The 19,414-nt window shown below is 40.8% G+C and overlaps 1 protein-coding gene across 3 annotated transcripts in view; it reads right to left on the bottom strand.

The window, feature by feature from the left end:
- Positions 1-19,414, bottom strand: part of PPP2R2B (protein phosphatase 2 regulatory subunit Bbeta) — a 315,483-nt gene that overhangs the window by 89,995 nt on the left and 206,074 nt on the right. For all 3 annotated transcript variants that reach the window (XM_054977071.1, XM_054977070.1, XM_054977072.1), the window contains exons 3-4: positions 9,091-9,256; positions 1,307-1,419 (exon numbers count right to left, since the gene is read on the bottom strand). In XM_054977071.1, the coding sequence (XP_054833046.1) occupies positions 1,307-1,419; positions 9,091-9,256 (279 nt within the window). The remainder of the gene's footprint in view (positions 1-1,306; positions 1,420-9,090; positions 9,257-19,414) is intronic.

Genomic DNA, 19,414 nt, shown 5'->3' with positions numbered 1-19,414 from the left:
TCACCTTCCATCTGTAGAAATCCTCCAGTGGATCCAAGCCTTTAACTAAAAATGTGCCAGACAAAATGTACATGTGTGTGTTCAAGCACACATAGACACACACATCACAGAAGCACCATTCTTTAACCAAAGGGATTCTTCCTGATAAGTTAAATAAAAATAGTTTTATTGTTTTCAACTAAATAAAACACAACACATATGAGAAGTGTTCTGTAAACTGTAACCCATTTTGAATAATGCAATAAATGATGACTCTGAAAGAGGAGACACTATGGGACACAGAAATGTGTTCTGCTGCTACCAAAGGCTTGACTAACAGTGAAATCCCAAGCACAGTTACTCCAGTCTAAGCCCTTTGAAATCAATGGGTTTAGAATGGAGTAACTCTGCTTAGGATTTCACTGTAAGACATTCAAGCCCTGCCCACAAAGATGAACCCTCTATTTTGTTTAAAATATGATATGGAAAAGGAGTTCAGGCATGCCTTTGCCCTTACAGCACACTGATGGGTCACTCCAGTGGGCTTAGAATGGTGTAACCCTGCTAAGGATTGCACTGTAACTTAGGACAACCCAAACAGGCTAACCACCTCTTTGGAGTGGTCCTGGTATAATGGTGACCAGATGCTCCAGCTCAGTCTCTCACTCTTGCTGAGCCAGCAAGCAGAATATTTCCAATGCTCAGCATAGCCAAGCCTTTCTCCCGAAACAGCAGGATAGCAGTAAATATGTTTTTACGCACTACCATGTGTACATGTCGCTCTATAGATATAATACCCATAATGGAAAATATGAATGTGTGAAATGCAGCGCAAATGTTTTTCACATAGTAAGTACAACAATCAGAGAGCTGTTGCGTGTAGGAAAGCAGTAACGTGTGAAACTATTTTTACTCTGGGTCAGTTAGGCACAATGGTGGCACTACTTCCCTTCTTCCTTGTTAGCCAACTAGAAATAAGCCCTGCAACTAGAAAAGCAAGACCAAAGCTCCAGATTCAAGGTAGAGAAAGCCTGCTGCCCAATTGGTTTTACTATGTTCACCAATAGCTAAAGAACTCACATTTCTTTTTGGAGGATTGGAAATACAGATGCTTTAAGCAACGTTCCTCATTTCAGTATCATCAAATGGTATTTTATGACTATGGATAATTAACATTATGATCACTCTGTTTATATATATTTCAGGCATAACCATTGCTTACTGTGCAGAGTTACAGTGACAATACGTGTTTCCAGAAATTATGGTTTCAATGTCTGCATTTCTGCAAGAACAAAAGAAACCCCCAAGATAGTCATATCTGTCCTACCCGTAGCGTTGTGATTGTGGATGGGTCTCGGAGTCGTCCATCTTCGTCTTTGAGATTATAGCCCTCTGGTCTTTTATCTCTTTCACTAACTTTCCATAGTTTTACAGTTTTATCTGGAAGAGAAAGGAATCATAGCAACATTTGATTGAAAAGCCTTCTGAGACGGATGTATCTGGAGCAAGAAGATTTCTGTTACTAGTTCTCCCTGAAATTCCCTCCCTTGGACAGAGGTCAGTGGTGGTGCAAAGACTGGATTGTTTCCTGAACTCCATCAGATCCTCATTAATGTCCTACTGTAGACTTGAGTTCTGATGTGTGCAGGTTAATATGCTAACAGTATGGAATCTGATTTGTATTTTTAAAAAATCTTAATAAATGACTGTATTTCAAATTTGTCAGAGATGTTAGAAATCTTAACATGAGAACTTGTATTTCTTATCAAATACAACACCACTTCTTTCTTCTTCTCCCTTTTGCCCCTTGCACATCTGTTTTCCACTATTAAAAATAAAGTAACACTGAGGGATTGTCTTTCTATATTAAAGTTGCTAGCCTCCAGGTGGTAGCTGGAAATCTTCCAGAATCACAACTGACCTCTAGGTAACAGAGATCAGTTCCCCTGGAGAAAATGACTGCTTTGTAATTTACCGAAGAGCCCGGAGATGTTGCTGTTAGGACTGAATATGCAAGAAGTTAGCATAAGGGATAGAACTCTGTTATACTATATGACCGTTGCAGCAAGAATTTTGTATGTACAATACTGGAAACAAGAAGATATACCAGAAGTTGAGGAGTGGATCCAAAAGCTGTTGTACATGGCAGAAATGGACAAAATGACAAGGAAATTGAGAGAACAGAATCCAAACGAATTTTTAACTGCCTGGAAGAAGCTTAAGGACTATGTGGAAAATAAATGGGATGTGAGAGGACAACTGTGGACTTTAAATAACTACTAACTGAGATGAGCTATGAGAAAGAACATTGACTTTACCTATGATAAATAGGGACTATAGAGTAACTAGAGATAAGGACAAGAAATTAAGGGGTTTTAGTGCTGTTAGAAGTCAAAAAGGGGAAAGGGGGAGGGGGAAGAGGTGGGGGCATATACTTTAATTATAAGGGTAAATGACTATGTATTGTGTATTGTGTTGTATGTTAACCCATTCAATAAAATCTTTAAAAAAGAGAGAGAGAGAAAATGACTGCTTTGGAGGGTGAACTCTATGCATTATACTCCACCAAGGGAGCTAGCAACTCTATTCTATATTTAATATTTCATCCATATCCAGTTATACAGTATACAGAGGCTTTCAGATTAATTTAGACAAAATGAAAGTTTTTCAATATTATGACATCTTATCCTTCCTTTAATGATATGGCTTTTTTGGCCATACTCTTAAGCCTCACCATATTGATTAAAAAAATCTTTTCCCTTATAGACCCACCCTAATTATAAAAGTTTTTGGTTTTTATTTTATGGTGGATTATTAGCAAATAAGAAGCTAAAGACTTACTATTATTGGATCATTATCGGACATAAGAAATGAAAACCTTTGATCATTATTCATAGATTCATCCTTTTCTAGAAATGGAGTTATCCATCTCTTTCACAAACAGAAGACATGCAGGGCTAAGTGAGCCAAAGTACCCATTTACCCTGTATTACAAAAACAAAGAATTCCAGCAAATTGGCCTTTTAGTTCAGGAAATGGTACAGCATTTAATTTGGCAGTAAAAAAAATTACTGTATCTAGAAGTAGTAAAAATTTTTAGATATGCCAGGAGGGTTACCAGAGGTTCCAAACCATGATAGGATAGAGAACACACCCTTCTAGCTCATAAATTCGTGCTTCTAAAATCAAGATCTAATCATTGCTTTTTAACCCATTCCAATGCTACTTTATCATTTCCCAATATGTTTACTTCCTAATCAAGCCAAGGTGACCTGTGTGTATATCTCTGGATTACATTCTTAGAGATGAGGCATCTGAACTTATTTTAATACTATCACAAAAATGGCTGGATTGTAAAAGCATGTAAAAGGAATTTATCTCAATCACTGGCAGAACTATATGCCAATTATACTGGCCATCTGGCAAAAGAAAAACCAGCATGCATGATTTTAAATCTACCTAGCATATCTCCAAATATTTTAGCTAGCTTTTAAATAGCAAACCACCAAGCTCTCTGTCCACAAAAATCTATTGATAGTAACCTAGACTAAAAGTGAGCAACCTACATATTGTATATGTCAAGCTAAATGAATTTTACATTAGTTCAGAATAAAGGAGCAGTTTAGACAAGAAAACCAGCATGCACAATATCCTATAAGATAAATTCAGAGTTACATGAGAGCTAACAGCTTTAGCCAAGCTTTGATTGCAACAGATTACACCTCAAGAGCAAAGGGTGAGAAAGGATGACCTAGAAAGAAGACCAATCATGTCCATAATTTACTCAAAAGTCAGTTTCAACTCCCTCCTCACAGTGATAGGAATAAAAGTTGACATTTTATCACTGACAGTGAATTCGTTCTAAATTCCACAATTGCCAGCTTGCCTGGCAGGTGGATATTTCCATTGGCTTCAACATTTTGCTGTCATCCCATTTATCGTGTGCCATGGTCCTTTAGGCAAAAAAGCCTTGGGAACATGTGGCTTTTATTCTGAATAATGGTGTTTTCTTTTCCCCCTCCTGGCAGATATTCTATCAGCACTTTGTCATTGCTCCCACCAGCCTTTAAAGACAATCTTATTCATCTTCATTCCCCCCCTCCCTTTATGCATGGATTCCAGTCAACTTTTGTTAATTTTGTTTGCATTCACTTAGTCTGATGTAAGGAGCCTTCCACATATTATACTATTTGGGGAATAATATAGGAGCACAGGAAAGTTGGGGAGAAGCAGTGAGGAGGGAAATCTGTACCATTTAATGGATTTTTTCTAGAATATGAAAACACCACCCTGAACAGAAAGATAATATCTCTGTTAATCAAAAAACTATTTAAAAACTCAATTAACAGAACATTAGACTACATAATTAATCTTCATTGCTTTTCAATGAGTCTTTCCCCTAAATGAGTTTAATAAGTCTCAGAATTTTATTACAATGATCAATAGGGTAAATTCTGTAACACAAAGTAAGTTGACTATGAAAGATAATTAGACCTCTCCTTTTCCCCCTGTAGTAATTAAGTCACATTCATCTTAAGGCCTCATTCATCCTAGAAACATCATCAGACCATCCCGATATTTATCTGAACATAATAGAAAGCATACGCTCAGCACAACAGAAAACGGAAACAAATTAAGATGATGTCTGACCTCCACCCACCACCCATAATACAGGAGTGCTATTCTGCCATCATCCCTCTATCAAGTTCACATTTTTAAAACTAGATTAGTATCAATGCATCACATACTTTCAACTTGATGTAACAGAAGTGGAATATTCCAATCAGTGTGAATTTGGACTGAATATGCGATTTCCCTACATTTGAACTTTCAAAGATATGCCCCTTAACTTGTTGGAAAACACCAGGTTGGTTTTACTAAGAAAAGATGGTGAGCGATTCAGTTGATGGCTTTTTCCTTCTAATGATTAGGATCTTGGTTGATCAGCATTTTTCATGTCCAGAAGGAATTTTCTGCTAACTAATAGCCCAGAGAGGGCCACAGCTCAGCTGTTGGAAAAAGGAGGCAATACAGAACTAGATGAACTAATGACTCTGTATAAAGTAACTTGATATGTTTATGTATCAGGGAGACAAGCCTATTTGCACATCAATCCTTGAGGCATATACATTTGAGTTTGTTTGGTCTCTTCTATTTTCCAACATGATGACATTGTTAAGGGATTTCCTCAGGGCATTCCCTTGCAAATCTGCAACTCGTAACAATAATGATACTCTTGCTTAGTCAAGTTAGGGATGCAGCTAATTTCTCAGAGAAACTATTCAGAAGTCGACTTGTTTTACACTCACAATCAGAATATGAGTCAATCAGTGATATGTTCAGATTGCACCAATCAACTCAAACATCTGGTGAACCAGTTTATAGCTGCCTGCTGGCCAGAAGCCTACTTAGAGCTGATTGAGGGATCAGATGGAGTTGTGTTCTGATCCACCACTAGGGTTGCCATTCTCCTGCTGGGGGTGGGCGATCCCCCACTCCCACCCTCCACCCCCGCTTACCTGGCCAGTGGGGGCAGCACAAGCCTCCCAGGGTGCACTCCCAGGAGGTGCGGCGCATTCCCGTGGGCCCCAATCCGGGCCCAAAATTGGCTGATTTGGGCCTGAATCAGGCCTCTACAGAATGTGGGAGCACTCCCACACTTCACAGCGGCCTGATCCGGGCCAAATTGGGCCATATCCGGGCTGAATCAGGTCATATACCCCCCCCCAAGAGCATAGGAGTGCTCCTGGGGCAGCCATGGCCTTCACGATGATGTCACTTCCAGGAAGGGTATCAACACAGGTAGGTGCCAGGGCCCCCATCTCCCACTGGAAGGATGGGACTTGGCAATTCTGTCCACCACCACCCTCAGGAACATAGCTACATGGTAAAGCAAAAGAGACAAGGCAAAGTGCTAATTTCTCTCTTTCCTTCTAACCTGGAAAGGGACAGATGTAATGCTTTTGAGCTTTTCTCTGAACAGGGAGTGGAGAACTTTTATCTTCCTTTCTCTGCAGCCCAAGCCAACAGCTTGAGATAGGGAGAAGAGAAATCGGCTGGCCTTCCGACTACCCCAGCCCCTAAATCTGCTGCAAATCTGGGAGGCAGCAAGTCTGGGAGGTGGCAAAGTTTGCCAAATGGGAGTTCAGACGTACTTGATTTCCAACTAATTAGCTGGGAGGAGTCCACTTCTGATTCCTCCCCCACTTAAAAAGTGTGTTTTTCCCCAGCAGGAAATTATAAGTTAACTCCCAGTTTACCCCCATCACCTGGGAGTCAGCTTCTAACATCCACAAGTAACCTGTTCCTGTGAAAACAAACAAGTTGTGAACAGCCAAAAAGCCTGGTGATTAATTGGCTGTCTGATTACCACTGGTGAAAGGGTAGTGAGCCAAACTGACAGCTGTTCAAGTATTCCTAGTTCAAATGTAATGCCAAGATTATTGCTTGGAGTGATATGACTAAAATCTTGGGAATTGTTCCTCCATCACAGCAACCACACTGCAATTAGGGTTGCTCAAGGTTGTAGCTGGAGAGCTCCAGGAATTACAACTGATCTCCAGATGACAGACTTCAGTTCCCCTGGGAAAAAAGGGCTTTTTTGGAAGGGGGACTCATATGGCATTATAACCTCCAAAGGTCCCTTCCCTCCCAAACCTTACCCTTTCAGGTTTCACCCTCAAAATCTCCAGGAATTTCACAACCTAGAGCTGGCAAACTTAACTGCAATTCAAAGTAATTCTTGATGGGTGTGAGCAGTTATAATTGGTTTTAAATCTAGTCCATTTTAATTCCTGGTAGTCCTGACGTCGCAGATTATTTATTTATTCAATGTTATTCAGAGCTTTTTTTCTGGGAAAAGAGGTGGTGGAACTCAGTGAGTTGCCAGCACAGGGGGCCACTCTTGGCGGGAGGTGGTGCCCCTAGTACCACGTGTGCGTGCAAATTGCACGCATGCTCCCAAAGCCAATGACATCACTTTGGTCAGCTGGAACAAGGGGGGAGTTTTTAAAAGTTTAACTCACCCTTGGCGAAAATGGTCACATGGTTGGTGGCCCCACCACCTGATCTCAGGGGGTGGGGTCACCAGCCATGTAACCGTTTTCAAGAGGTTCTGGAACTCCGTTCCACCGCGTTCCAGCTGAAAAAAAGCCCTGATGTTATTTATAGTCCACCTTTCTCACTGAGACTCAAGGCAAATTACATAGTGTAAGTCAATGTAATCAATGGTTGGAACATTCAGTACATGCTACAATAGGGCATAGATTGCAAACATTTGAAAACAAGCATAAATCTGAATACAGAGTTGAAGCAAAACGTAAGTAATTTGGCATGACATATTAAACGATAAGGAAATTAAAGTATCTCTCTGAACCATTTATTTAAAGCACAGCCTTACTTCCTGTGGTAAAAAGGCCCTTCTGGATAATTCAGTTTCACATAGTTTGAGGAAAGCCAGAAAAGTGGGAGCTTTCCTGACTTCTTGTATGGGGAGTTGTTGATTTTGCCTGTTTGCAGGTGGGCAGAAGGCCCTGTTCAGATGAGTGTCATGGTGGAGCATAGGGAAAGAGGCAGTCCTATAGATACGAGGAAACTAGGCCATGAAGGGCTTTTTACATGATTTACATATCAGGAAACATTTTTTTAAAAAATCTTCGCAAGTGCTTTAAATAAATATCTTCTCCCTTCTAAGATCAGACAGCGAATATGTTTCTGACATGATATATAATTCGATACATACAAAATATGAACAAGCATTGAACTGGGTAACTGCAAAATTGTGTACTATTTTTTTAACTGTCAAAAATGTTATGGAGTGATATTCTTCGTGGTGAAGCTTCTCTAACACACTAATCATCACTGACAATAGCATCTGTTTTCAACTTACAGGCCTGCATAAAAATAAGAGCAGATTCCAAAAAAACATAGGATTAAGAAAACAGATACAAAAGGAAGTCTTCATTTTTTCCTTTTTGCTTCAGACAGTCTGGACTACTTACAAAAAGAAAAATGGTAAGAATTGTTCCTTGGCAAAGTTTAATTATCCGTTTATCTCAGCTTCTGAATGTCCTCCTCCTCAGATATTTATATTGTTCACTATACCACAGGATCATTTGCTGCCCTCTATATTTAGACAAACTTTTAGAAGCCCCAAAATGAGGACACTAAAAGTTGTAAGGAAACTGTTCAACTAAAATCCTCTCACAGTATTCTTTTCCTACCCACATGACTTTTGCTGCCTTAAGGGAGTAGTCTTAATTATAGTCAGTCCAGAAATACAACACAGAGTGCGACCAGATAGCGACTAGAAAGAAAGATCAGTTTGGGGGAGAGAAAGTATTATTTTGGTAATGTAAAAGTTAGTGGAAGGTTTCAGCAGGAGAATACAAGGGCATGTTGGAGCTTGACAAAATGACATAGCTGCTTTCAGCCTCCATCTTTCCTGGGTAATTCAACCTCTAAAGACAGAACTATATACTACAAGAAGCAGTGCTGTCTTGAAAAACAGGCCCACTTCAAGGGCTCACCCTTCAAGCACTCACCACAGATATACCATCTCATGCTATTTTTACACTGCATTTTTTTTGCATAAGGGGTAGCCAGCCACTGATGGGGATTTGCAGGTCAATAAATGCACAGGGTGAATACATGGATTAAATTTTATCTCGTATTATAGAAGGGGCAATTCAAAATGGGCTGCCATTTGGTGTAGCAGTCCTATGTTTCTTATGATCTTAAACGCTTCTCTGAAATTATCAGATGCATGTAAGATCGGATAAAACGGGGGAGAGAACGGTGTAAGCTGCTTTGGGTCTCCACTAGGGAGAAAGGTGGAATATAAATGAAATACAAATATATAAATATTAAGGAGCTATTGACATTTAAAAAATTATTTTAACTATTGTTGCTGTCATTTTGCACACCTTCTCTGTAAACTTTATGTTCTTCTTACCAGACTAGTACCTTTTTTATTTGTATAAAAGATACATTAATACTTACCTGTCCTGAAAAGGGATTACAAGTACAACTGCAAAATTATTTCCAGTCACCATAGCATTCCAGAATATTTGGCTGGAAATCAAAGAATTACCTGTTGTTATCACAACATACCATTTGTGGATAGAAGGAAGTAAGCTGCATTCTGCTGGGGGAGCCATCGTATTTTATTAATCTTCTCCTCTATCTCTAAGCTCTTCAGGTAATCGAACTCAGGTTCATGGCTCTGGAATGTGCTGTAAACATTATATTCTCCCCTGCGATGGGGCTGATTTTTGCTCTGTGGGAGTGGGAAAGAAACAATAAAGGGATTCTTAAAAGAGCCAGAGCAAGCAAATTTTCAATTGATTCTTTTGTTCTCAGAGGATTGTTAAAAGATGGGGAAGTGTCTGATTATGGTGACACATTAGAGTTTAGATATCAAAGCAGACACAAGAGATCTTTCCCGCACAATGCATCCTCCTCGTGTGTCAGTTTCTCTGCATGCTGGCGATAGGAAGCAGAAACAGCACTTTTGTTTCGTTTTGTTTCAAGAATGAAAAGCCTCCCTATTGTTCATCTCCAAGACAAACTGGCAAGACTAGATAATGCCTCAAATCAAGGGACACATTTTGCTTGCCACAGACACAGAATTAGCTCTGCGCAGACTAATAAAAGGTGAAGAGATTTTGCCTGTAGACTTACCCTTGTTTAGCATAAGTGGAATAAACAACTCAGGCCTGGACAGTAAGTCTACAATACAGCTTGAAGCCACATTCATCCTGAAAAGTGTTGAACACGGCAGTGGAACAGGAATTGTATAACCAAGGATAGAGGACACCTTTGTGTAGTGGTTACTGTAGTGACTACATTCAAGTCCCCACTCAGCCATGAAACACACTGAATCACCTTGAACCAGCCTCTCTCTCTCAACCTTGTTGTCAAGATAAAGAAGGTGGATAACCATGCACGTCAGTCACTCTGAGTTCCTTGGAGGAAGGGCATTAAAAAAGTGTCAACTGAACAGTTATAAAGGGCAGTTCACACATGCAAGCAGACAGCTTACCTGCTCCATATAATCCCTTCCTGAATAGGATTTCATAGCTATTCCTCAGTATGAACTGGGCTGCACACAGGTACTGTGTGTAGTGTTCCAACACCTACTTCCATAATTACAGGAACACTTTTTCTAGCTGTGAGATATATTAGGCATGGCCTGAGTCACACTGAGATTTCTCCATGACAACCTGTACATAGATGTTTACTGACCCATAGCATACATGCTTTTAATATTACTGCTACTTAATATTTAGATAGTATCTCAGAGCATTTCAAGCACCTCACGTATATTACCACAGTAATGTTTTACATATGAACTGGCCTTATAGGAAGCCCTGCTATCTGGGAACGTCACAGCAAGTATTCAGACAACTCTGTATGGAGGCTAGTATTATTATCCTTGTGATCGATGCTGGGAGGATGGAGAGAGAGTGGCTTCATTCAAAGTCACCTAGCGAGTGCATGGCTGAGGTACATTGGAATAAAGGGCTTTCACACTCTCTGAAATTGTTACACTGACTGGGTAGTAATGAACAAAGCTCCTCAAACACTACGCACTTCTCTTATTGGATGAAATATAATCACAGGGGTGAATCTGATACAAAAGGAACATGTTATAATAGGAAGCCTAAATGACAAGGCAAGCAAGATAAAAGTCAGAGTTCAAATCAATGAAAGGCATATAACTATAACAAACAGGAGAAGGGATGTATGCCTTGCCTGACCCATAGGCTGTTTTGATCCTAAGTAGATGCAATTCCACAAAAAAATATCTGTAATATGACCAATATATATAGGGAAATATATATTGCAAAATAACTTGATTCCAGTATATTAAATACAAAGGTGGGTTTTCTACACAGATGGCCTGGTGACTGCAATATTCACCTTGATAAATTCACTGGACACAAACTAGTTTTAGGTTAACAGCCAACCTGTTGATTTAAGCAGTCTTATAGATACTGAATGATCCTGGAAGAGTGGAGTATACATATTTTAATAAACCCATTTTAATGGGGACACGGTTAGATAAAATGGAAACTTACAATGATAATTCATGCTCTCACACTATTTTATTTAGTTGATGTGTTCATTGTATGCCATGTCACTAATTATTGTTTATTATGATATAATAAAAATAATGCACTGATAGAATTATGATATTTGGTTTAGTAATTCTTCTGGGTACAGTCATAACATTCTTTTCCTCTTCTGTTTTAGAAGTTTCTCCTGTAACTAGATGAGTAATCTCACATAAAGCTATTGGCTTGGATACAAGATCTTGCTGTATGTATGCAAGGCACTTCCACTCAAGGCTGCCAATTTCATCGGCTGTCTCATTCAGCCCCTGAAAAATTGTTGTGGAGTTATTTTGCATGGAGGGTCTGAGGGAAAAATATGAGAAATTCCATTCATGTGGCAACATTTTTTGGCTTGTTATTTTGATCTACGGATGTGTTCCTGCTCATCTAGGTGAACTAAAATTTCCCCAGCCTGGGGCAGATTAAATTTTTAAAAAGATTTAGTTGAAGCCATATTCTGGGAATGACCACACTGAGCCCCAAATTTATAATCTTGAGTTCAAATTCCATCTAGTTTTGCTTTTGGATTAGGAGGATTCTCTGAAAGGCACAAATTTTAAAGGGACTGATCATTTTATCCATTGTTATCTTTTTGATATAACTTACTTGGAACCTTGTAATTTTTTTTGCAATATATTGATTTATTTTGGTTGATTTTAATAGATTATTCATCTTTCTAAATAAGTATATGCCTTCTATCTGCTCCATTCTAGCTAAAAAGCTTACAGAGCAATCATAAGAGGAGCTACTTCAGTCTAAACCCATTGAAACTCTGCTTAGGACTGCACTGTCAGTCTACCTAACATATTTTCCTGATTATTCAGTCATTTACTATTAAAAGTCATGATCCAGGCAAAGTTAAGCTTTCTAAAGGACAATGAAAAAGCAAGGGAGACAGCTACAGTGGAGGAAGACTTGGGACGAATCCTAGAACACAGCAGAAAGCTCACTTTAAACTGCACTCTATGGCAGTAACAAAGGCAAACAAACAACACTTTCCCACCATCATTGTGTTTGCATAGTGTAGGCCAGTGGAGCTATTCCAAGTGGGCAGAGGCATGTTGGGATCTAGCCTGCGGAAGGAGATGGGTTGCTCAGTGGCCCACTGTGACTGTTTTGCTCAGCACTTTGCAGATATAATCTCTCATATTCTTTCCAATTTAGACTCTACATTAGCACTGACAGGGTCAGATGGTGTCAGTCCAGTTGTTTGAGGTACTTTTCAGTTTATTCAGTCTGAGGATATGGCAGGATTCTTGCAGTTTGAGGCCTACTTCCTGCTTGTATGACCCTTAAATCTGCAGTGACAGCTGTGGCCAGGAGAGACTTTTACCAGCTTCAACTGGTGGGCCAGCTGTGGCCTTTCCTGGGAAGAAAAGATCTGGCCACCTTGGTGCATGCCCTGGTTACATCTAGATTTAGGGTTCCCAGGCGCCCACTGGTTTGCTCCCCTGCCCATTGATCGGTGGCAATCAGCAGGAGGTGGCAAGCTGCCCAGCAATAACCCACCAGCAGCAGGCAACCTGGGCAAACATGCACCATGCATGCTCCCAGCTGGGTGTGACAATGCCACTTTCAGAAGTGACATCATTGCACTTTGCGCAGGACCAATTTCAGTCCCAAACCCAGGCCAAAGCATGGGAGCAGTCCCACAGCCAGTGCAATGACATCACTTACAGAAGTGACATCGTTTCGTGCAGGCTGGAACCACGTGGGGAAGATTAGATTACTGCAGTGCACTCTATGAGGGGCTGTCCTTGAAACGTCAACTGGTGCAGAATGCTGCAGCCAGGCTACTGACTGGAGTGAATCGTAAGAACCATATTGCTCTTGTCCTGGCTCATCTACACTGGCTCCCTATTTGTTTCCAGGCACAATTCGAGGTGCTGGCATTGACCTTTAAACCCCTATATGATTTGGGACCAACATTCCTGAAGGCCGTCTTACTCTCTTATGAACCTTGCCTGACAAGTACGACCATGTTTGGAGGCTCTGCTTTGGCTGTTCCTGCCTTCTAGGATTAGGCAGGTGGCTACCTGGAAGAGGGCCTTCTCAGTTGTGGCATCAACACTCTGGAACTGTCTTCTCAGGGAGACTTCCTTCTCTTGCCATCTTCTGTCAGCCAGTAAAGTTTCATTTGGCATTTCCTTAGTGATCCCTCCCTCCTGCTCAATGTTTTAACTGTTGTTTCTATATATTTGAATGTGTTTTAACTCTGGTTTTAATGTGTTTTTGTTGGTTTTAATGAATTTTAAGATGTGTTTTTATTATGAACAGTTTAATTTGGTAGTTGCCTTGGTGGCCCTTATGATGGCAGAAAGGCAGGGTATAAATTTTGTTAAATAATCAAGTTTCATTGATTTCAATAGGATAAGTTAAACACATTGCAAACATTCTAACTGAAATCAATGAGATTTTAAAGTGCTTAACTTTGGCCCTTTTCGCACTTACGGTTTAAACCACCATTTATGAGCATTTGCCCCGATCGCAGTGGCTTCGGCATTGCACCTGTTCATTTCACACTGTCCACTGCAATTTCGATTTGGTGTCTGTGCTTCATTTCAAAACCTTGGTGCAATTTTGGGCTTTCGAGGCCTTGCAATTCACGTCACACTTTTTTTTAAAAAATTGAGCACGCGTAGTAACGTTGCAATGTTGGAACCCTTCCCCCCTTTTTGCTGATTGGGCTGTCCCCTGCCCACTGGAGAGACAATTGGTGGCAGAGTTCTGGGGGAAAACATGTACCACTCTCATTTTTTTAAATCAAGCCAGGAAAGGGTTAAAATGCTGCCGATTCATCTTCTCCCAGGAAGCAGAAGCTTGTTTCCAAAGGGCTGTGGAAAATGCTTGGGTTTTTCCCCCCTCTTTGGCAAAGTCTGAAACATGCCTGGGAGGGAGGGAAAAGCAGCCATTTAATCCTTTCCTGGCTTTTAAAGCCAGGAAGAAAGTGCAGTAACATTACAACTTGCAACCCATTCTTGTCTTTAAAAAAAAAAGAATGTGTGTGCATACCCTAAGGGAGGAAGGAGAAAGCAGCTATTTAACACTTTCCTTGCTTTTAAAGCTAGCAGGGAATTAGCAGCAAGCTTAGGAATCATTCCAGGCTTTTGAAAAAAAATAAAAGAGCATGCATACCGGGAGGAAGGAAACCAATGAAGAAGCAGCCTTATGACCCTCACCTCGCTTTACTAAAAAAAATGGTGGACAAGGAGTTCAGAGAGCTGAGGAGGGTGGGAGTGGTTAATTCTGCACAAACCAATCAGCTCCCAGGGAAACGGAGAGGGGGGGAGAGAAGCAAAAAGGGGGCAAAAGTGTTCACATTAGCAAAATGCGGGCCAGCTGCAGTCGGCAGCGAACTTAAAAAAACATCGGGGTATATCCGCAGGGGGAAAAATCGGGGATACAGCGGACAAAAAGCGGGACTGCATCCCATGACTGCTTTTAAGTGTGAAAACCTTGCAAACATGGGATGTGGAACAGGTACAAACGCGCTCTAAAAACCGAGTGCGAAAAGTACCTTTGCCTCGATCATCCCAATAATACTATAGAGAAGAATCCTAATCAAGTTTTACTCAGAACCCTACTCAGGCCAATTAAGTGAAGTTAACTCTCAGGAAAGTGTTTTTAAGATTACATGGATAGTATAGATACGGATTTGGGGACTATAAATATGACAAGGATTTCTGATGTTAGTTTCAGAAATCTGTCATGCAATACACTAAACAGATACTTTTAATGCAATATATGATGGGTTTAACAGTAGCATTTGTAGTGCAGCAACTAGATCTCCTTCTTATTTGTTTTACCAGAGAAAGCTGGGGTGCCAGTACAGAGATTCTTCAAATCCAAGACTCATACATATACATGATGACACATCTATTAGTTAGAACTCTAATAATTTTTAACTCTTCTTGAGAACATTCAGCATTTGTTACAAATAGCAAAAAACCTTTGTGCTGCATTTGTATTTTTTCCACAGCTATGAATTATTGATCACAAACCACTGAACGATTTAGTCAAGTGAATCGGACCACTAATAAAAGGACAGCTCACATACAGACCGGGAGTTTAGGCTGTATATACAACTGGGCACAGGAGCAAACTTAAGGCTCCTGTGTCCTTCTTCACTGTGCATAAAATGTTCACGGGGATCCAGAGTCTATGCACATCAATGTCTGTACCAACAATCCCTGCTCATGGAAATAACAATGTCTGGTGTACTGCAGCAGCAAGAAGTAAGAAGAGCCTACCATGCAGGGGGCAGCAAGGATCACTTAGTTAGGACAGTGAGAGTAGCACCTCTCTTGTTTCCTGGGGGTCATTTCCTTGTCTTGTCTCCTATTGGGCTAAACAGGGCAATATCCTGCTTCTTCTCTCTCCTGCCACACTTCTTCTCTCTCTCTGCAAGATGTAGTCAGATAGCTAGGATCTCTCTCCCTCTTTCCCTTCAAGTATGTAACTTCCTCAAATAAAGCTTTTGCCTCTCTAACCAGCTCGGCGTTTAATTCCGCAGCGTTGTTTTACACTCGCTCTAACAGGGTAATGGGCCACAGAGGCAATTAACGCAGGCTGAAGTTAAGAGAGAGCAATAAAACTTCTGCCGTAGCCACAGGCTAAAGTACAGAGGGCAGACAATAGAGGAAAGATGGCTGACTCCGATAGTGCACAGCAGGGGTTCCAGGTTGACCGACTAGGCGACGGGGGAAACTATGATCTTTGGGCAGAAAGAATAAAAGCGCACCTCATACAATTGGACGTCTGGTCTGCAGTAACAGATGAAAAACCGACTGGAGATCCACAGAAGGAAGCCAAATGGGTCAAGCAGGACAATAAGGCAAGATCTATTATCATTAATGCTTTAAGTGATAAACAATTGATAAGAGTTACTCATGAGCCCACTTCTAGACAAATGTGGACGTCTCTTCTAGAAATAAACCGTCAAGAATCAATTAAAACTAAAATTTTGCTAATGAGGCAATTGTATCGGATTCAGATGCAACCTCAGCAACAACTAAAAGATCATATTGCAAATTTCATGGAATTAACACAGAAATTAAGATCCCTTGGAAAGGAGATCCAGGATGAGGATTTGGCTATAATTTTGCTAAACAGCCTTCCTCAATCTTATACAAGCATTGTGCATGTTTTGGAAATGAGAGAAAGTCTAAGCTTAAACTATGTACTTGCAAGACTGCAAGAGGAAAGTCTTAACAAACAGATTTATAAACATGAGCCAAAAGGGCTAGCTTTAAGAGTCAGTTCAAGAAATGATTTCTTCTGCAGCATCTGCAGAAAGAAAGGACATTTAAAGGAAGATTGTTGGTTTCGTAATTCACAGAGAGTGAGCAAACCACCACGAGGGACGGAAACAAAAGGCTTTAGGAATGCTAATGCAGCCATTAAGTCACCTAATGCCGATGGTCAAAAGAAAAACAGATCTGACAACAACTGTTTAAATGTTGGTAAAAATGATCAAAGCATATGCAAATGGGCAATTGACAGTGCATGTACTAACCATCTATGCAATCAAGAAAGTTTCTTTAATGAGATGAATGAAAGTCATGATAAACTGTATACGGCAAATGGAGAGGCTTTAACAGCGCGGGGACAAGGGACCGTATCTGCATGTTGTGCGCTACCCAGTGGCCAAACTAGAGAAGTGCAGATCACTGATTGTCTGTACGTACCTGAAGTTAAAACTAATTTATTATCGGTTTCAATAATGGCGAAGAAAGGAATTGAGACTGTATTCAAAGGAGAGAAATGTTTCATTAGCAATGAAGGTGAATTAATTGCACAAGGCACATTAGAGGATGACCTGTATATGCTGGATTGCTCTGAAGGCGCAGTGAATTTAATTGAAAAGTGCACTCACAAGAATTGTACTAGTCTTATCCATAGAAGGCTTGGACATGCTAATATGGATTATATATATCAGCTTGAAAGGCAGAATCTGACTAATGATTTGCAAATGAGAAAATGTCCTGATGCAGAGAAATGTGTTTGCTGTATTCAAGCCAAAGGCACAAGACCTTCTTTCACCAAACAGAGTGAGAAGAAGACGACAAGACCACTGGAGCTGATTCACAGTGATGTCTGTGGACCCATGGGAACAGAAACACCCAGTGGAAGTAAGTACTTTCTGACTTTTACTGATGATTTTTCAAGATTTACTGTGATTTACCTGCTCAAGGAAAAGAGCCAAGTACTGGAAAAATTCAAGATGTACCTAGCAATGGTGCAGAACAGATTCCAGAGAAAACCAATGGCTATCCGCACAGACAATGGAGGCGAGTACGTGGGGAAGGAGATGACAAGCTTCCTAGCAGATGAAGGAATAGAGCATCACCTGACCGTGCCATACACCCCTGAACTCAACGGGATAGTGGAGAGGAAAAATCATTCTCTCACAGAGATGTGCAGGAGCATGCTGCAAGAAGCACAGCTACCTCAAAAATATTGGGGAGAAGCTATCAACACTGCTGCCTACCTGCAGAACATGCTACCTACAAAGGGTGCAAGCAGCACACCATTTGAACTGTGGTACAACCGCAAGCCCAATGTAAGGCATCTGAGAGTGTTTGGATCAAAGGCCTACACTTATGTTCCGAAGGAAAAGAGGTCTAAGATGGATCCCAAAACAGAAGAAGGCATATTTGTTGGATATGCACTGGGATGCAAGGGATATCGAATCCTCAACCCAGAGACAGACACGGTGAAGATCCGCCATGTGGTGTACATTGATGAAAAAGAGAAGGCAAGCAAGTCAGACACCAGAGAGTCTACACCAAAGGAAGCTGATGCAGCACAGCAGCCAGAGATTGTGCAACTCTGGGACCTGACTGAGACGCAAGAGACACCTGCAGAGCCCACAGAAAGAGAAGGGGAAGCAGAGCCAAGTGTCAGACGCTCAGACAGAATAAACAAAGGAGTTCCACCACTGAAATTCTCTTACCTGGCAAAAACAGAAGCTGTACCAGAACCTTCTAGCTGGGAAGACATAGAAGGAATGCCAGCAAGAGAAGCAGAGAAATGGAGAAAAGCTGCAAAAGAGGAAATTGACTCTCTGATCCAGAACAAGACATGGATTCTCACAGAACTACCACCTGGAAAAAGGACAGTAGGATGCAAATGGATTTTCAAAACCAAACTTGATGCAGATGGAGAAGTACAAAAGTACAAAGCAAGACTAGTTGCAAAGGGATATTCCCAGAAGTATGGAGAAGACTATGATGAAACCTTTGCGCCAGTAGTGAAACACACTTCAGTAAGAACACTACTGAGCATAGCAGCCGCAAGGAAGATGCATGTGGAGCATCTGGATGTGAAAACTGCTTTTCTTCATGGAGAGCTGGAAGAAGACGTGTATATGACACAGCCTCCTGGATTTGAACAGTCCAAAGACAGAGGACTTGTATGCAAACTGCAGAAGAGCATTTATGGACTAAAACAGGCTGCAAGGGCCTGGAACCAGAAACTGAACCAAATGCTCATCAAAGAAGGATTCAAGCAAGGCAGGGCAGAACGCTGCCTGTACTCAAGAAAGAAAGACAACAAATGGACTTTTATTCTGATTTATGTAGATGATATTCTCCTTTGTTATGAGGATCAACAAGATTGTGATGAAATAATTCAGCACCTGAACCAAGAGGTTGAAGTAAAGCGTCTTGGAAATGTCAGCTTTTACCTTGGAGTTCAAATAGAGCGAGAGGAAGATGGAAGCTATCTTCTCAATCAAAAGCAAAAGATCATGGATTCCCTAGACTACATGGATATGAAAGATGGAAAACCAACATGTACTCCAATGGAAACAGATTTCCTGAAACAAAGTGGAAACGATGAACCTCTGAGAAACATTAAAGTATACAGAGAAGCAATTGGAAAACTGATCTACATAAGTACAGTGACCAGACTTGACATAGCAGCAGCAGTTGGAATACTGTGCAGGAAAAGTGCATCACCAAGTGTGAATGACTGGCAAGCAGTCAAAAGACTGGCAAGATACCTGAGAGGTACTGCACAACTGAAGCTCAAGCTACCAGCAAGCAACAATCCCAGACTAGTGGGATTCATGGATGCAGACTGGGCAGAAGACATCACAGACAGAAAGTCTACCAGTGGACGAGTATTCTTTTATGGCGGAGGAGCAATCAGTTGGACAAGCAGAAAGCAAGACCTAGTAGCGGCATCAGCTACAGAAGCTGAATACATATCAGCAGCAGAAGCATGCCAAGAACTCAAGTGGATTCTACAACTATTAGAAGACTTTGGGATAAATGAACCCAAACCTATACAACTCTTTGAAGATAATCAATCTT

This window comes from Eublepharis macularius, chromosome 4 (assembly GCF_028583425.1).
Source record: "Eublepharis macularius isolate TG4126 chromosome 4, MPM_Emac_v1.0, whole genome shotgun sequence".
Classification (NCBI taxonomy): domain Eukaryota; kingdom Metazoa; phylum Chordata; class Lepidosauria; order Squamata; family Eublepharidae; genus Eublepharis; species Eublepharis macularius.
Note: the sequence above shows the minus strand (reverse complement) of the source record. Positions and strands in the feature narration are given on the sequence as shown.